We start from the raw sequence: 14,633 nt of genomic DNA on the forward strand, positions 1-14,633 counted from the left end.
GCGGGCGCGCGCGCCGCAACGTGCCTTGCCGCGCGCCCGCCGCGCGCGCGCTCGAAGGGAAGAGGAGGGGGGAAAAGGGAGGAGCGCTGCGCGGCGATGTTTGCGCATGCGTAAAGCCGCTGCCCTTGGGCTGAGGTAATGCCGTGGCTCCACCCCCTCAGGCTGGCGATGGACTCGCCCGGCGTTTCCACAGCGCGGAGCTTGGGCGAGTCCAAAGGGTGCGGACGGGGGGGGGGGGGGGGGGCAGCCGGTTGCGGGCCTTTGTCACCCGGCCCGGCTCTGTGGGGCACGGCCCGGCCCTGCCAGTGCCGCCTCGCCTCAGAGGTCTCTGTGCCGGTCCCGTCTGCCAGCTGTGCGCTGGGTTCTGTTCCAGAAGTGGTATTTAAGTCACATTTAACACCAGAACTTCACTAAAACAGCCCGACATGGCTTCTGGTGTCACGCAGCTGCCAGCACCGCTGCTTTGCTGGCTGATGGCAGCTCTGTGATTTATTCGGAAGCTTGTCTACTAATCGTAACGCTGAAACAGTATTTCCTCACTTTTAGGCTGCCAGCCTCCCCGGGCAGGGCTGCATCTATTAAAAATAGATCACGTTTCCCACAGTGCTTCAGAATTGCTATCTGCCCAGCATTTGGGTTCAGCTGGAAGCTTTCATTGACTCAGCTGCCCGCTTACCCCTCAGATAAACAGAAGTACCTGGAAAAAAAAAAAACAACTCTTAGTATCTCTTACACTTCAGGCATAGTTCAGTCTCCCCGGTTTAGCATTCATGCCTCAGCAGAAATGTAGATGTAAAAGGAGAGGGTTTTTTCTGGCCACTGCTCTCTATCAAGCGACCTTGATGCTGTCAGCATCTTCTGGGCGCTATTCGGATTCAAAGCTTATCTCTGTGGGTGATTGTGACCATTTTGCCTTCCCAGCCCAGAACTTCACTCAGGTTGTGTAATTCATGCAACATGCTAAATTGGCAGAAAGTTATCACCTTTAACAGAAGTTATTTTATGAAGCGTCTGATCAAAAAAAGCATTTCCACTAAGAGAAAATCAGACTTTGTGCGTTCCTCAGAGCTGAACCTTGGCGAGGATTGCATTAACTGGAGGGTTTCCAGTGACGGTACCAGGCCAGGGCACAGGCTAACCAACAAACAGAAGCAACCTTTAGATTACTGCTGACCTGCACTAGACCCAGACTTGCAGCAGCAGGTAAATGAAGTTCACATCCTTATGACTAATACTCTAATCTGTCTGTTACTACTGGGCATATCTTTCAGATATAACCCATGTCTGAACTGAACAGAGGTTAAAAAAGAACACTGAGGTCTGTGAAATTCACAGGCTTATCACGGTCTTTAGGGTATTGGATGAACAGCCCTCCCAGTGCAAGATCAAGTCCAAATAAAGGACTGGACAGCGTTCGTTCCAATTCCCATTTCCTCCTCTGTACATGTGCAAATAGTTTGGAGGAATTGCATTGCTCCCTGTTGAGTCTGCTGTCTACAGTAAATAACAATTAGCAGCAACAGCTGAGAACTAAAAAAACTCTTTCCCCACTAGGGAAGAGATCCCATTAGTCAAGAGAAAGCATCAATGAAAACAGCAAAGGTTCTAAACCTGAAATGAAACAACAACAAACGTTTACCATACTGATGATGACAAACAGCACTGGTCGGGAGGAGAGTTCAGGAATATCACTTCAAGAAAAAGTTGATAAAAATATAGCGGTAGGTGCAAGAAACCAGGCAGAGACAAGGCACCACCATTATTCGTGCTTGCAGATCTCTCTGCATCTCTAAGCACTGCCAGCTTGAGACATTGCTTACAAGACAAGACAACATTGCTTCATGCATGTATGGCCCTGCAAAGCTAACCATGAGGGAGAGGAGATGGTCTTTGTCTTTCCTTGAGTGGAAGAATAAAACTGGTAACTTAGATCAAGTAACACCCTCACTATTTCAGTGACCTCACCTTCTTTTAGGTGATCTTGGAGGTCTTTTCCAACCTTAATGACTATAATTCTCAGAGTTTAGTTCATAATAGGACACTGTATATTAGGTAAGTAGTAGATTAGGGCTGCATCTGCATAATAAAGACAAATACTACTGCAAATTACAACTTGCAATACTGTAATTACAGACTTTATGGTCTGTAAGCATATTTAAACACAACTGAGCCCAAGCACATTCTAACCTATTTGCGCCTTGTCTTTACAGCCAGAACCAGTACCTGCAACTGACTGAAGACACTATGCAGCAACTGATGGTGAAATCTGTAGTCAGGACAACACAATGAAATCTTGGGCTGCTGTTTTTGGCCATCTCCACAGTAACCCTTATACTTTTAACAAATACACCTTTGACTCATTCACTTGCACTGGCATTTTCTATTTTGTGCTTAAAACATGAATTAGGGCATTGCAAAAACTATTTAAGCTATAGCTTTCTTTTTTATTCTCAGACACAGTCATTATCTCCTGGTGAAAAACTCTTACCTGCAGAGATGTATTCCGAATGCTTAACCGAGTGACAGGATGTGCACATGCACAGGGAACGCTGCCAGTACTGCCAGTGACATGGCCCTGGCTTCACATGACTTGCCTGGGAGGGGACAGCCAACTCCTGCCTGGAAACACACCCCTGACTCCTTTGCTTAAACCCTCATAAAGTTCCCGCAGCAGTAGTGAAAGGTGAGGAGTTGAACTCTGGGCTCTGGATAAACACAAAGGACCTCTCCTAGGCTACGCTTAACAGGAGGTAAGCAAAGAGTGGGCAGCCAGGGCTCAGGGGTATAGTGGCTGGAGACTCTGAAGAAATAATTAAAAGGCAACATCATATGTACATTTAACATACAGCTGTAAGCTTTGCTAGAAACTGTAGTTGCCTTCAGATCTGTGCGCTGCTTGGCAAGGTAGGAGCCCCACCAGACACATCTAGTCTTCTCTCTTTCCATACAGCACGGCTGATATGCAACTTCAGGGGTGACCAGGTAGGTTGTCCTTGCGTTTTTCCTTTCTATAGGTTCCGTACTTTCACAGGTAGCTGTACCCTTCTTTCTCTCAGGCAACATTGATTTCCACTGTCTATGCACTATAAAGGTGATTCCAGTGAAGTTCTAAAATAGAAGATTCAAGCAGGAGGGAAGAAGGAATACCAAGCAACGGGGTTGGTGGCCAGTCCATCACTGCAGACATACCCAGTTATCCAGCTGTATCCGACAGCAGCAGGACTTAGCTAGTGTCAGAAGAAGGAGGCAATAAAATACGATCCTGGGTACAGTACAAGGAGAAGGAGGCACTTGTGCAGTCTGAGCTTGCGACTATCTGGGCATCAGGAAATGTAAGGGGACAGCAAAGATGGGACATGAATAATGATGTAAACTTTCAAACAAAAATAAAAGTATGGCAGTTCTTTTGTTAAAGCTGTGTAACTGTTTATTTTTTTTCCAGATTATTTTATGGATTTTAGAACATGACTAGCTTTTTCTGATACTTGAAATGGAGAATACAGTGAAAGCAGATCTCAGAGTTGTTGGAGAAATTATGAAATACATGGAAATAATTTTAAAAAAAAAGTTTGTATTGGAATTCTTTACTGCCTGGTGCCTGTTTCCCTTTTACCGTTAAGAGTACGATCAGAAAAACAATTACTGCAGGATTTATAATTCATTTTGGATCAGATTTTGTGTTAACTAGATTGAAATAACCTGAAGAGAGCCTTTCTTTTACACAGCACCAGTTAAATCTAATGCTAGTAAATAGCTGCAGACAGCTGAGGTTCTCACCATTTGCTTCGGGGCCGTATAACATGCAACAAGAGATCAGTGCCAAGTACTTGGAAGGATTTTTTTCTGTTTGTTTGCAAAGCAGCCGTGGTGACATGAATGCTTTTGTTTATGTACTTGATGTATTCTGAATCAGAAAAGATATTATCCAGCAAAAAAAAGGGGTAGGCAATGAGATGCTGGGGAAAGACATGATTATCCAAATTTGTCTTGTTTTAATGTAAGTAATGTAAAATTTTATTCTGTAAATGTGACAATAAAGGTAGCTGACTGAGATCTGGGGGAGAGGAAGGTTAAGCAGATACGTTTCAAACTAGAAGGCTTTGCCCAACAAAGACTGCTATCGTAATCTGATTATTTTTAAAAGGAAGAGGACTAGAAATGCAATTACAATTTTAACTCCTCCCAAACTCACACAATGTGAGACTCAGTCAAGCACTGGCTCTTTCTCTTCCTAGGAACAAAAAGCAGAGTCACACTCTCACCTGTGCTCTGCTCTTTAGCCTTTTGCATGCAAAGATTTGGCAGGGATTGAATCAGCAACGCTGTATGGAGCTGCAAATAGTAACTAAGATATCTGCCTCTGTAAGATCTAATGTCTATTGCAAGATTATCTAGGAGTAGAACAATCTCTTTTACCACAGATAACTATGGCCAATATTATTTTCTGTACTGTTGCAGCAGAATAATTCAATGATGCTGTTTTCAGCTCCCTGCTGGGTGCTGTAGGGAAGACAGGGAGGTGCACAGCAAAAGGACAAGGGATGCAAGTTATAACAAGGGAAATTCTGATGAGATATTAAGAAAAAAGCACAGTAAAGGCAGTCAAACACTGGAACTCATTTCTTGGAGAAGCTACAGCATCTCCCTCCATGCACATACTCAAAGCTCAACAATTCAGGGCTCTGAACAACCTGATCTAACTTTGAAGTTGGCCCCATACCGAGCAAGGGGTTGGACCAAGGGGCCCAGAAGTTATTTCCAACTGAAATTATGTTGTGATTTTAAGTAGTAAAGTAGAGCATCCTTAAAGAATAAGGTGCCCAAAAAGTAATGGATTATTTGTTTGACTTATTACAAGTATTAGTAGTGTTTTCATAGAGACATTAGGCACACCTGCACTGAGAGGACCTGTGTGACAAGATGGGAACGTACTGTACATTGCGTAACAAACTGCTTCATCATGATCAGGAGGTCTTGCAAATGAAGATAAGCTCGGCTGTCCTGTGGCAAATTATTTTACCCTGTTCTATACAGACCAGCAGGGTGCTTGTTATTGTAACTCTTAGGTATTCTTCATCAGATGTGTCTTGTCCCACCGGTATTTTATCAATAAGATCGTGGTTGGCAAACTAGATACAATGGAGAAAAAAAACGTACAAAAGATCTCACAGACTGGCTCTAGTAGCTCCTAAAGTCTAATAGAGGAGCTCTCGATCTGGGGAAAGATGAGATGTACTAGGACACTGGGACTTCCCTGACACATTCTGATTTTAAGCAATAGCACCTCTCACCCTTTTTTTTTTTTTTTTTTTGGCAAAGGGAGACAACATGAAGTTGTTTATTTGTTTTTTTTTAAGGTTGCTATCAAAATTTAGCATTTCCCATTGGAATATTTGCAACCCTAGTGTTGACATAGAGGGCTGGGGCTTGTGGTTTCAAGTGTCAAATCACTTTTTGTCTGATTTCTTTTGTCTTTCCAGAACTGTTTAACATCAGTAGTAAGCAGTTCGGTTGTCTGGCCTCACCTTTTTCTGTCCATGAGTAAGCAGGAACCCAAGCAGGAATACAGGAATAAAGTGTCCAATTTTTCTGTCTCCTGCCCCTTGACCTGCACACTAACATGTTGTAGGAAAGCAAAGCTGGAAATGCTTGTAAATCAATAGAATTGCATTTGGAAGACTGTACCCAGAAAGCCATCACTAATCTCTCTGCTCCTATGATGGTTTCTTTTTGGCAGTGTATTCCATCTTTCTGACAAGCTGCAAGAGGAGTACTCCCAGGAGGCCTGCTATCATCATAAAGGTAATAGAATATCATCTGTCTAATGAATCATTTTCTGGTTTTCATTGTACCCTAGACAGGTGCCTTTGTACCTTCTCTGCACTTTCCTTTGTTACCTTAGGTAACACCGTGCGCCTGTGTTTGAATATTCTTCCAACTATGAACAGCAAAACAGATTAAATTCTGCAGTCCTCAGTAAGCTGTCACCTATATTATTAGACTTGACGCGTTTCTTCATAAAATACTAATACGCATCAGGAAATACGGGGAGTGTGGGGGCTGGAAGACTTTAAGAGCTCAGTTTTGTTCCATGGACAAAAATGAAGGCGGGTCAGAGCATAGAGGGTCACCATTGTACAGTTTTGCAACTGCACTTGAAGCGATTTGCTATGGTCAGCATTGTGTTCTTCCACCCTCCAGCTGCACAAAGTTCACTTGTATCACTTATTTCAGATGAAGAGAGACTCTGGATACTCCACCATGGCTGCACAGCAGAAACAGGTAAAGACTCAAAGTTCACCTTCTGAAGGAAGCGTTATGCAGGCGCTTGGGAAAGCTGGATGTGTTGAGTAACCTCCTAAGTGACAGACATATCAACGCTCTAATCGCTTTAACGCTACTAGGAGTTCATTGCTCGTCACTACAGCAACATTTTCACATTTTTTCCTTCCCAGTGAGCTGTGGTTACAGCACTAAGTGGCGAAGGGCCTGTTACCTCTGCTTGTACGGCAGGAGACCACAACCCTCTGCTACCTAACCAGGCCCAGCCCTCCGAGTAGGCCAGCTGAACAGTGTCTTTCCCAGCTGGTGTGCCTCCTTCTCTTTTACCTTGCAGGCAGCAACTCTGCTCTGCACTTAAGGAATTTGTCACCTTGTACGAGCCCTTTAAGGGCAACATCTCAGGCGATCAGTGGAGCAGAATTTGGAAACCGCTGTGCCGGAGCCGCTGGCATGAAGAGAAACAGGGTGTTAGCACTTGGACCTGATGAACAAGATTTTTTTATATTTTTTTTTTTTAAATGTAAACTTCTCTGCTTCTACAGCTCATGTAATTATACTGTGTGGGGTTCATTCACATAATTACTTCCTCACGTGCAATAAAAGCACAGTCTCAAAACAAGGCAGTTTCTGTCGAATGGCTTTTTAAATTGCTTTAAAAGTGGTGAGCTGTGGCTACTCTCAGTCCTATCTCAAAGCAAGGCATACATAGTCTCTGATGTGTATTAGAAGTCATTAATATTTGAAATTATTTGGGATCTTCTGGCTGGAGGATGCCTAAAGAATCTGAAATATTGTTTGGTCTAACTAAAAATTCTGACTTCAAAGTTTTTCTTTGGTATATTCTTTTGTCATCCCAGGAAAAAAAAGAGAAAGATTTATAGGATACAATTCCGTTAAAAGGCTCAGAGCTTTTCATAGCTTTTAGTACACTTCTTTCTAATGAATACCTAGATGGTACTCCAGGGTTTAAATATTAAGAAATGCTTATCTTATATCAGTATACATTAGGTGTAACATGGATACAACTGGAAATCTGAAACTTAAGAGCAAATCTCCAGCCCAAAATTCAGCACGTACTATCTGAAGCTGGAGTAGGTGGCTCTTTCACTAGCTTTACATTTTCAGTTGAGTACACCCAGCCGTAACACTGGCAACTGATTGTATTGCTTCAAATACAAGTCTACAGGGTTCATAAACATGAAGCTGTAGGGTAAGAGAAATTACTTTCTCCCCAGTTGCTAACGTGATAAAAACTGATAGAACAAATGTTTGTTTTAATGAGGAAAGTTTCAGTGCTAATGAGCAAAGTTCTGTCCTGGGACAGATAAATACTGCTGACAAGTTCTGGGCAATGATTAATATTCTGTAGCTGTTACAGAATCTTAAAAAGAACTCTCAACACTGAAAGCTATGTTGAGAGGGTTCCTCTATATTGCATTGCCCTATACACACCTGCATTCAACATGCATTAGCGAGCTGCCTCTCTTGTTTGTCCTCTCTGACAGGAGACAAACAGGACAGCAACTATGAATCATGCTATTTTTACTCCAGTCTGCTCTTGCAGCTAAACACCACAGTTAAAAAAACAGGAAGGACAGAGTTATGAACAAAATGCTAGCTGGTTATTACACTATTTTAGAATTACTTTTTTTTTTTAATCATCCTGCAGATAAATATAATGTAAACTCACCAAAGAAACTCATACTAAGATTTCTGAACTGCACAGCCAATTTGGGCTATGTTAAGACAGTTAATTATATACTTGTTGTATAATTGATAATCATTTTTGAATATTTAAGTGTTCAAATATACCGAATACTGCTTTTTGAATATACTTACTCCTAGAATCATAAAGTCACACCGGTCTGACTCTTTTACAGTTGCTTTGTGTGGTTAAAATCCTGACCGTCCTAGGAGTCACGTTAACACCACAGGTGCCCTTATCCTCTACACAGGAATATTTGTTTAGTAGGTAACACTTCCATGACTGACAACAGGAATGTAGACAACTTCAGACTTTTGTTGTGTATTTTAACTCCTTGTTATTGGGCAGTTATTCTGTACAGATCACACATGGTACCTTCTACGACAAGTCATGCTCCCAGTACTAGAATTGAGCTGTATCTGTGATGGGCTAGAGGCACAGCAAAGTGAATTGTGCAAGGCAAAGTAATATCCTCTGTCAGACCCCTGCTGCAGTTAGAGGGAGAAAAAAAAAAGCTAAGCTTCTTCAGAAGCACTCTTCAAAGCTAAGAAAAAAGTTGAGAGAAGTGGTTCTGAATTAACTGGAGCTATTAATCAGATCACCTGAGCATAACAGTTCTTCATGACTGCAGGGGGATAGCGTATGGAATACTGGGAGGGAGAATAACTGGCAGAGTGAGGGAAGTGTTGAGATGGAGCACAATTCCTTACCCCCAGGTCTTCCATTCCTACTGTTCTGAATTATCCAGAAGCCCTTTATATTTCAGTCCTCCAGGTACTGAGAAAAGTACCCAGTAAAAATGGGGAGATCAGGGAAAGATCAATGGTCCTTCCTCTCCTTTCGGTTATACCAGAGAAATTCCACATCAGTGACACTTCAGGGCTCTGTGAGGATGGCAGGTGGATGTGGGTGAACTCTCCCCCGCAGGTACACACAATATCCCAGAACAGCCTTGTTACTGCGTTCTTTAGAATTTGTAAAGCAGAACAGACCATCACGGGACCGCCTTTAACACATGCATTTCAAATACAAAACAGTCTAGCGTAGGGCCCCGCAGCACATACTTACTCTTGTTGCTTGCTCACAGGAAGAGAAGCTCTGGGATGCTGTGAAGACCTCTGCCTTGGTCCTCGGTACAGGCCTGCTCATATTCACTGCTTTTATGAACTCTGCTTCTTGGTAAGACTGTTAGAACAAAGAGGCTTGAGGAGAAGCACTTCTGTGGAGAGGGGATAAACAGATTGTGAAAAGATAAGTCACCAACAACACTTATTCCCACAGGTGGGTACAGAAGATCTGGGAGACTTCAGGCAATTTCTGGCAAACAGCATGGCTAAATCTTTACAACCTGTTTGAGGGAAGGGAATGGTCACTCTTCCTCTTTGGTGAGTTACTCAGATTAACAACCCTTTGCTGTACAAGGGCATGTATCGTATTTAAAATGGGACATGGATGTTCTATCCCAAACTGCCCACTTCCCCTGCTGAAAAGCACATGTAGGCTTCAAAGCCACCTGTAAGTGACAGTGCAACGGTGCTGCCTCTGGAGTGCTTCCTCATTAGACCTACTATAGGGATTAAAAATCTGATCTTTTTGCCGCTGCTGAAGCAAAGAACAGCTTCCCTGTGTAAACATACTCTGCTCCTGTGAGAAACGACTGACTCAGTAGAACTAATTACTGAAAATTAAAGTAAAATTAGTAAACTTTATGCTTGTTGTAGTGCACAACCCTTCTCTGTCTGTGATTAACAGTTGGTGAACAGGCTCAGTAGGGATGTTGCAAGGTCCCAGGAATCAACTTGATCTTATCCAAGGTGTACTTAAAAATAACTCGTGACAGAGGTTCCCCAACCTCCTAGAAAAACCTTTTCTTAGTGTGTTGTCACAAGTTTTAGCCTACGGGGCACTTGTGCAGTTTAGCCTCCTCACCATTGCCTAGATCTTAGTTGGGTGTCAGAACCTATCCTCATTACGTCTTAAAGCATCTCTAGGCAGGGATTATACACCTGGTATACATAGGTCCAAGCAAGGTCCTCTGGATACTAATCCACTGTCTCTTTTTTTCTGATTAGCCATAGCTCTCAATGTATTCACACACCTCTGACCTTTCCTCCTGTCACAGGGGCTGCGTTGGTTCCTAGCCTTGCTTTCTGGTGCTTCAATGGAATCCTTATGGTGGCTGATGTAACAGGAAAGCCAACTTTCATTACTCGGTATCGCATTCAGCTGGGCAAGAATGATCCCGTAAGTAATTGTCACTGTGCCTCTTCTGCTGGCTAAACACTTCCTGGAGTCTCTTAGGTTAGGAGAGGGGAGAAGAACCACTTACGCTTTTCTCTTCCAACCAGGTAGGGTTCAAGGAGAATCAAGCTGAGTCTTGTATATCCACTGCGGAGAGAGAAAACCTTCTTGTAATTAGGTTACGGACCAGATCTTGATAGACTGCTTGTTAAAAAAGTTGACCCCTAAACTAACTAATACAAAAGCATCCTACAAATCTAAAAGCTCTTTATTGTCCTTAATCAAAGACCCAGTGCTTCTAATTTAGCCTCAAATCCTGACTTCTTTTTTGCAGGTGGACACCAAAAAATTGCAACAAGCCATCTACACAGCACTGTTTAATCAGTTCTTCATCTCCTTGCCCATGCTTGTGCCCATGTTCTATGTCATGAAATGGTGGGGCAACACCTTCAGCAAGGAATTACCCACCTTCCAGCGGTTTCTTGTCGAGCTGGGCATCTTTACCATAACCGAGGAAATTCTCTTCTATTATTCACACAGGTGAGCTGAGCACTGGAACAGGACTCAGTGGTTTTCCCCTCTGCATTTAAGGTTGTATCCATCTCTTGAAACAGCAATAGTCATAGTCCACCCTGTTCCAACAATCTTGTATTTGGATGGAAAGACTTAGGTCTTGGAGCTTCTAAGTTCCTATATTAGGGAACATCCTTACTACATGAGGCTTGGCTGCTGCAATGTTGCTAGTAACTACAGTAAGCAGAAATGGGTAAAAACTACAAATGTGGAGCAGGTTAGAGATTCAGGAATAAACTAAACAGATAGCTTTATACAAAAGCTGTTAAAAAAAGCATTTGGACAAAGGCACAAAAAAATTTACTATTCTTTGTCTAATAGTTGCCAGTAGGAAAAGTCAAAACAGCAAAAATATAGTGAGTCTTCCCCTAGGGGGAAGGTTTGAGTGAATCAATCTTTCAGAGACTTGGATTTATGGGATTTACTTGAACTTGGTTCAGCATCAACCAACAACAGACATTGAATCCATTGAACAAGGACTTAATGATGAAGAAAGAGAGAAGCCAGGACTCCTACACTCTCATTCTCAGCTGTTCTAAAATCTGTTTTCAAGAGACATGAGACATGCCCCAGGAAAAGTTGTAACGTTACTCTCTTCCTTTCTTATGGGGCTCAAAACCTATGTTTCTGTTTTCTCTACTTAGGCTTGTTCATCTGCCCCTCCTGTACAAGCACATTCACAAGAAGCACCACGAGTGGACAGCCCCCATTGGCGTGGTCTCCATTTACGCTCACCCATTAGAGCACATAGTAAGTGGATCTTCTCATGGTCACCTTCCACTTCCTGCGTGGAGCGTGATTTCCATGGGATGAAAAGGAGCAATAAGAAAAGCAAATGCTTCCTTAGAATCTTCTTTCCGAGAAGAGGAAGCTAAACGGCATTTCCAAGCCTAGCTGTAGAAGTGTTGCAGTGCCTGTTTATACTGGACTCTACTAGCTTTAAGAGCAGAGAGAGAGCTGGGAGCACAGATTGTCCTTTCAGTAAGAGATACAACATTTACACAGGCTAGGTTACTGCATGGACTCAATTCTGACATTATTTTCATGCTGGTGGCTGGAATCAGTGCTTGCAAACCCCCGTTTAGTGTCTCCCAGCCTTGCTCCAGCCAAGACTTCACATAAAAAAACGCATCCCGCCTTCACAAGATTCCACCTCTAAATACCACCTCCTGTTAATAACAGGACTGGGCTGCAGCACCAGCTCTGCAAGTCTCCCTAGCTGGCAGCCTTTGGGTAGCAGAATGGCTTTTGAAACCCAAGAGTCAAGCTGAGCCTAGCTGGTGCAGTAAGCCTCGTCTGGGCCATGGCAGCTACCAATACCACTGGTAGGACACAATGAAGTACTGCAGCTGGGATCATAACATCACTACTTTTGACTGCAAACATCCACAGGCCAGTGCCCTTTTACAGCTAGGTTTCCCTAGGGCAGCTTCAGCATTTTTCCAAGAAGCTGCTGAAATTCTCACCTGACTCCAGGGTAAGTTACTAGAACCACGCTGCCCTCACAGCCCTGCTTTGCTCTCATGCCCAAGTTTCACTGCTAGTTTGGGGAGCCTGTACTGTGACTATGTTTCAGAGTGAGTACAACTCAGTTGGCTCAGAGCAGAATTATTTATTTGGTGCTGCTTATATACTTTCAGCAAGATGTTTGCAGAGGGACTTGCCGTTTATGCTGTTTGCACAAAACTAATGCACCCCAGCCAAACAATCTGGCTCCTAGGCGAGAACCTGCTTGTTGTGGACTCATTAACGAGGCAGTTTGCTTCTCATTTCTAGCTCTCCAACACGTTGCCTGTCATGACTGGCCCGATGATCATGGGGTCTCACATTGTTTCAATCGCAGCGTGGTTCTCCCTTGCTCTTATAACAACCAGCATTTCGCACTGCGGCTACCACCTGCCCTTCCTGCCGTCGCCGGAATTCCACGACTTCCACCACCTCAAGTACGTCCCTGCTCCCCTTTCCCCTCCTTCCTGCGCCGTCACTGCTGACAGGCAAAGCTCCTTTTGGAGCATGATTCGTGTATAAGCAGAGAAGCCTATGCAGTTCACCTGATAGCAGACCAAAATCAGTTCTCAGAGCAGTTGACAGAGCTTTGGTTTCAGAGGATTCCTGCTGACTTCCCACACAACTGCCAGCCACCTCACTGACATCTATGCTTCTCCATCAGCTGACTTGGAGGCCTCCAAAGCACAAACGCACAGCTGAGGCTGGGTGTTTCAAGTTTCCCTAAGTGACATGGGAGGAAAGCACACGGTGCTGGACTTCCCCCAGCACAGGTGCAGAGACAGTTCTCTGCAAGGCTCTTCCTGGAAGCTCAGAAGATACCGCATGTGATCTAGAATCAAGGCAGCAAGGACAAATCACATAGCAAAACCAAATCTGCTGCAGGAGCCTCCCTGTCTCTTTCCTATACGCTAGGATTAGCAACAGTGATCAGGTAAAACCTTGCACAAACAATCTCAACCTTCCTGGCAAAGACTCCCAGCGCCCTTTTACACGGGAGGACAGTTTCAGTAGGTTGTTCAGGGATACATACCAAAATCGTGGAAGAATTGTCCCCATCCGCCGTACTTCTTCGAACGCAATTTGCTTCTCCTGCAGAAATAGAAAATGGGATTGTTCTATCGCAACCTAAGTGCAGGGCAACACCCAAAACATGGAGCCAGTTCTTGTTACCAGTCATTTCCTCTGCAGCTCGGCTCATGTCAGGACACGGATCGCCGCAGAGCTCAGCTGCTGTCTGGGCAGAGCGGCTGTGCCAGCATCTGCAGTGCTGGAAGCATGTCAGCTCCACGACTCTGGGCAGCCTGGGCTGAAAACACAGATGTGGTGAGGCGGCTGGCCCACTGCTCCCACAGCTCCGAGCTGCTGTGGGCAGGGACGGCTGTTGTTCAGTGTCACCGTACCTGGATAACGAAGTAGCAGGAGGGAAGCTCCATAGGTTTCACCCGGGTTTCATTAGGGCTGCGAGGGAAACTGGTACAGCAGCAGCAAGCGCATGGATGGCTTATCAGGGCTCTGAAAGAAGACAGAAATAGGAAGGGCAAGGTAACCTCAGTAACTTCCAGTGGTGTTTATTCTGTTTGGTTTCTAGGTTCAACCAGTGTTACGGAGTCCTGGGAGTACTGGATTATCTGCATGGAACAGACACGGTGTTCAGGCAAACCAAAGCCTACGAGAGGCACAGGGTCCTCCTCAGCCTCACACCTCTCTCAGAAAGCATCCCGGAGACACCCAAGAGGGCAGAGTGACCTCCAACCCTGCAGCCTGCATTCTTGCAGAGCCCAGTGACAAGGAGAGCTGGAGACAATTTATGCCAAATAGTACCTTAATAGGGAAACAAGTAACAGTTCCTAAAACTGAACTGAAAAATGCTAATTGAGATGACCACAGTCACCACCTGTTATTTTCTACCTAAGGTGTGAAAAAACTGCTCTAGAAAGCTATTTTTAAACTTGTACTGTTTCTTGGTTCTAGCTGCCTGCACATAAGCCACAGTTTTGGGGGTTCCTGAATCCTCATTAAGGTTATAACATGGATCACATTTTGGCCTCTTTCAGCAGCATTCTACAGCAATACCAGCAAGATCACTACAACTACGTACTATAGGAGTTAGAACCACTGTTCTTCTGAGGCTTAGCTTTACCCAATCTCAGGCAGCCTTGGATGTGGGATGGTTTGTCCTGTAACCCATAAAGTTAGTGAAGCCATGGCTTTAGAAACATTCCCTTACTCACGCAACACAGGCCTGATCTGCCCTCAGCAGTTTTTCATTACACAAGATATAAGCACATCTGAGCTCGGGGCTGTCTCATTCTCATCTCCACTC

The 14,633-nt window shown here is 44.1% G+C and overlaps 1 protein-coding gene and 1 long non-coding RNA gene across 7 annotated transcripts; one reads left to right on the top strand and one right to left on the bottom strand.

Annotated features, from left to right (window-relative positions):
• Positions 1–295: 295 nt before the first annotated feature.
• On the bottom strand, positions 296–13,702 carry LOC118173790. Of its 2 annotated transcripts, XR_004754393.1 has the most exons (6): positions 13,481–13,702; positions 13,341–13,399; positions 10,093–10,375; positions 9,048–9,206; positions 698–983; positions 296–575 (listed from the first exon to the last, which is right to left on the bottom strand). It is a non-coding gene; the product is annotated as an uncharacterized LOC118173790 (long non-coding RNA). The 2 variants fall into 2 exon arrangements; XR_004754392.1 differs by lacking the exon at positions 10,093–10,375 and having other exon boundaries at positions 13,481–13,700.
• Positions 2,128–14,146, top strand: FAXDC2 (fatty acid hydroxylase domain containing 2). 5 transcript variants are annotated; one of them, XM_035338660.1, is made up of 11 exons: positions 2,128–2,750; positions 2,865–2,982; positions 5,738–5,802; positions 6,235–6,282; positions 9,075–9,166; positions 9,269–9,372; positions 10,110–10,231; positions 10,563–10,768; positions 11,446–11,551; positions 12,578–12,744; positions 13,899–14,146. In XM_035338660.1, exons 4-11 carry the CDS (start codon positions 6,235–6,237, stop codon positions 14,053–14,055), a joined length of 1,002 nt encoding a protein of 333 aa, XP_035194551.1. In that variant the 5' UTR covers positions 2,128–2,750; positions 2,865–2,982; positions 5,738–5,802; the 3' UTR covers positions 14,056–14,146. The 5 variants fall into 5 exon arrangements, with proteins under 5 accessions (XP_035194551.1, XP_035194552.1, XP_035194553.1 ...); XM_035338661.1 differs by having other exon boundaries at positions 2,951–2,982; XM_035338662.1 differs by lacking the exon at positions 2,865–2,982 and having other exon boundaries at positions 5,735–5,802.
• The last annotated feature ends 487 nt before the right edge of the window (positions 14,147–14,633 follow it).

The sequence above is a fragment of the Oxyura jamaicensis genome, chromosome 13 (genome assembly GCF_011077185.1).
Source record: "Oxyura jamaicensis isolate SHBP4307 breed ruddy duck chromosome 13, BPBGC_Ojam_1.0, whole genome shotgun sequence".
Taxonomy (NCBI): domain Eukaryota; kingdom Metazoa; phylum Chordata; class Aves; order Anseriformes; family Anatidae; genus Oxyura; species Oxyura jamaicensis.

Coding starts and splice junctions, on each gene's coding strand:
- FAXDC2 (XM_035338660.1), top strand. CDS start 6,235: ATGAAGAGAGACTCTGGATACTCCACCATGGCTGCACAGCAGAAACAG. Junction 6,283..9,074: donor TGGCTGCACAGCAGAAACAG/GTAAAGACTCAA, acceptor GCTTGCTCACAG/GAAGAGAAGCTCTGGGATGC. Junction 12,745..13,898: donor CACGACTTCCACCACCTCAA/GTACGTCCCTGC, acceptor TTTGGTTTCTAG/GTTCAACCAGTGTTACGGAG.